This window comes from Gavialis gangeticus, unplaced genomic scaffold (assembly GCF_001723915.1).
Source record: "Gavialis gangeticus isolate Ggan-Ray unplaced genomic scaffold, GavGan_comp1, whole genome shotgun sequence".
NCBI classification, from domain to species: Eukaryota; Metazoa; Chordata; order Crocodylia; family Gavialidae; genus Gavialis; species Gavialis gangeticus.
The window spans coordinates 12,575,400-12,578,303 of NW_017729033.1; the positions used below are offsets into that span (position 1 = coordinate 12,575,400).

At 45.2% G+C, this 2,904-nt stretch overlaps 1 protein-coding gene across 2 annotated transcripts in view; it reads right to left on the bottom strand.

Moving 5' to 3' along the window:
- Positions 1 to 1,157: 1,157 nt before the first annotated feature.
- LOC109304123 (octopamine receptor-like) overlaps positions 1,158 to 2,904 on the bottom strand; it is a 24,714-nt gene continuing 22,967 nt past the window's right edge. For both annotated transcript variants that reach the window (XM_019526628.1, XM_019526629.1), the window contains exon 5: positions 1,158 to 2,323. In XM_019526628.1, coding sequence (XP_019382173.1) covers positions 1,645 to 2,323 — 679 coding nt within the window. In that variant the 3' untranslated portion in view covers positions 1,158 to 1,644. The remainder of the gene's footprint in view (positions 2,324 to 2,904) is intronic.

The window sequence follows — 2,904 nt, forward strand, 5'->3', positions numbered from 1 at the left end:
GGGGGGGGGGGGTGGTCAGCTGACCAGAACAGAGCTGCTCTGCCCAGCTCAACATACTGTGGAAGGGCTTGCTGGGGTACGAGAGTGCTCCAGTGTGGGGCTAGCCAACAGACAGATCCCCACATTGTAGCACACTCGTGCCCCAGCCATCCCCAGTCACCATCTACATGTGTGTTGTGATGCACTAAATAACCCCACCATACCATAGTACTTGTATCGGGCAGTACTATCCTACAGCAGAGTTAATTAGTTTACTCTGGCCTAATAATGCTGCATGTATAGATAGTGATTCTTTATCATAAAGCTAATTAGTCAACCCCATAGTAAAGTGCACGTGTAGATGCCTCCACTTTGTAGGAAGAGTCAAAGAATTGTAGGATTGGAAAAGACCTCAAGGGTCATCTAGTCCAACCTGCTGCACAAATGTGCTATTCCTAAGCCATCCCAGACAAATGCTCTTGCAAACCTGGAAAGAAAGAGATCCCACAAGTTCCCTGGGCCGCTTGTTCCATTTCCTATTCTTCTTACAGTTAGGGAGGGTTTCTCCTTCCCCTGATTTAATCCAAATCTCTTTTACTGCAGTTTCAACACATTGCTTTGTGTCCTCCCACTTACAGTAGTCTTTCAGATATTTCAAAATTGCTACCAAGTGCCCAACCCTTAGTCTCCAATTAAATGCATGAAGACAGATGGGAAAGAATCAGGTATGGCTTACATTTCAACCCCTTTATCATCATCATCAACTTGCCTCTGGATCCTCTCTAGTTTCTCCACATCCTTAAAATGTGGGGCCCAGAACTGTCCCCAATATTCTAGCTGGGGCCTAACCAACACTAAGTGGAGTGGTGCAATTGCCCCTTGTGTCTTCTGTACAATGCTTGTTAATCCATTTATTTTTAATGTCACTGCATCACATTCCTGTCTCAGGTTGAATCTGTGATCCACCAAAACCTTCAGATCCTTCTCAGCACCACCGTTGCCTAGCCAGTTATTTCCCATTCTGGATTTTTGCATTCTGTTCATCTCCTGTAGATGTAGCACCTTACATTTGTCTTTGCCAAATTCATTCTTATGACCCCAGGATCCTATGACCCCAGCTGACTTCCTGCCCTTTGGGCAGGGTGCTGCACCCAGTGATCTTCCGAGGTCCCTTCCAGCCCTAATGTCTATGAAATCTTATCTAGTTTTCCAATCTATGGAGATTCTTTTGAATTCAAATCCTGTCCTTGCAAGTGTTTTGAGTTTTGCCATCTGCACCTTTCATCAGGGAGTTCTCTTTTGACATCCAAATCCTTAATAAAGACACAGAATAACACCCAGAAGAAACTCCATGGAAGACCAACAATTTGTTATTTTTATGAATAGTCATTTTTAATTAAAAATAGCCCAATTGGTTATGGACAGTAGCGGGGAGGCCAAGGTCTTTTCCTGTTTTCCCATGTGCTACTAGTTTTGCTCTAAGCACAAAAGAACATGAAATAACAATGGCTTTATCGTGCCTTGCATTTCACACAAATCAAAGTCAGTTGATTTGTAATATGCACCCAAAAATGAAAATAGTTCAATGAATAAATTTCCCCCCAAATTCTCTCCAGTCACTCTGCATGCTTTCGGTCACATCCTGCAATAAACAGCTTGGACCTCTTACTGTTTTGTCTTGTTTTTCAGGGTTCCAGAAGGCAATGGCACTTTAATGCTGTACTCCAGGTCCTGAGCAGTCTTAGTAAAGGTAGCTATTGAAACCATATCCTCTCCAATGTCCACCTGCGACCTGCGCCTGCAGAAAAGTAGCTTCTTCAGAGCCCGCTGGAAGTCCCGATTCAGAAAAGCATAGAGCATGGGGTTAATGGTAGAATTGCAATAACCCAGCCAAGTTATGATCTTAAAGGTATCAGCCAGGACTGAGCTGGTGGAATCGGCCCCTTTAGCAGCTAGCCATACATTCAGGACAAAGTACGGTAACCAGCACAGTATAAAGACCGAGATGATGATGCTAATTGTCCGAGTGGCTTTGTTCTCCAGCTGTAGGTTGTTCGGCCGCTTGCTTTTAGGGTGGTAGTGAATCTCAAGGGCCTGCGAGACTATGCGGGTAGCTTTGAGCCGTGACGCTCGATAGATGAAGAAATACATGCTGCACATGACCATGAAGGGGACAAAAAAGGCCAGGGCAGAAGCGACTATGGCAAAAGTCCAGTTGGTGACAAAGATGCACTCTCTGCCAGCATCAAAATCTACACCAGGGATCTCGTTCCAGCCTTGCATGATGGGTAGAAAGGAAATGAGGGAGGAGTACACCCAGACCATGCAGGTCATCGCAATGCACCTAGGAATGGAAGAGCACAGGGGCACAAGTGAGTTCTTATTTGAAAGATGTCAGTTTAATCTCCATGACCACCCTGGAGGGTACTATCAGTTAGTGGCCCTGGAGGACTTTGAAGAGGTAAAGAAGAGAGAAGCCTTCTTTGCAGTATTTAGCACCAAACAAGAGCATCTCCAAAGCTTGTTGCATTTGGATCTAGGGCTTAGATACAGGATGATTTCAGCTAGCTGATTTGTCTATACTGCAGCAGCTACATCCTCTGTAGCTGTACTGAACTAGTTTTAAATAGGTTAACCCTGGTATTATAGCAGTCTATGTGCCGTAGCAATATGGTGCTCATTCAGGGCTTCTCCCTTACCCCTCCCCTGAACACACAGGTGTACACACATGCACACAGAGCTGGGAAGAGGAGGGGTTAGGCAGCACTGAAGTCTTATGTGGCAGCAGTACCACAGCCAGGTAGTTCAAAGCTAGCTTGGTTTTGTCCACGTGAGGTGCAGGCAAGGCTGTGACTGCAGTGAAAATGTCCTCAAAAAGTCTTATGACCCTTTGCCTCAGTTTACCAAGAGCCTGGAGTAAACATA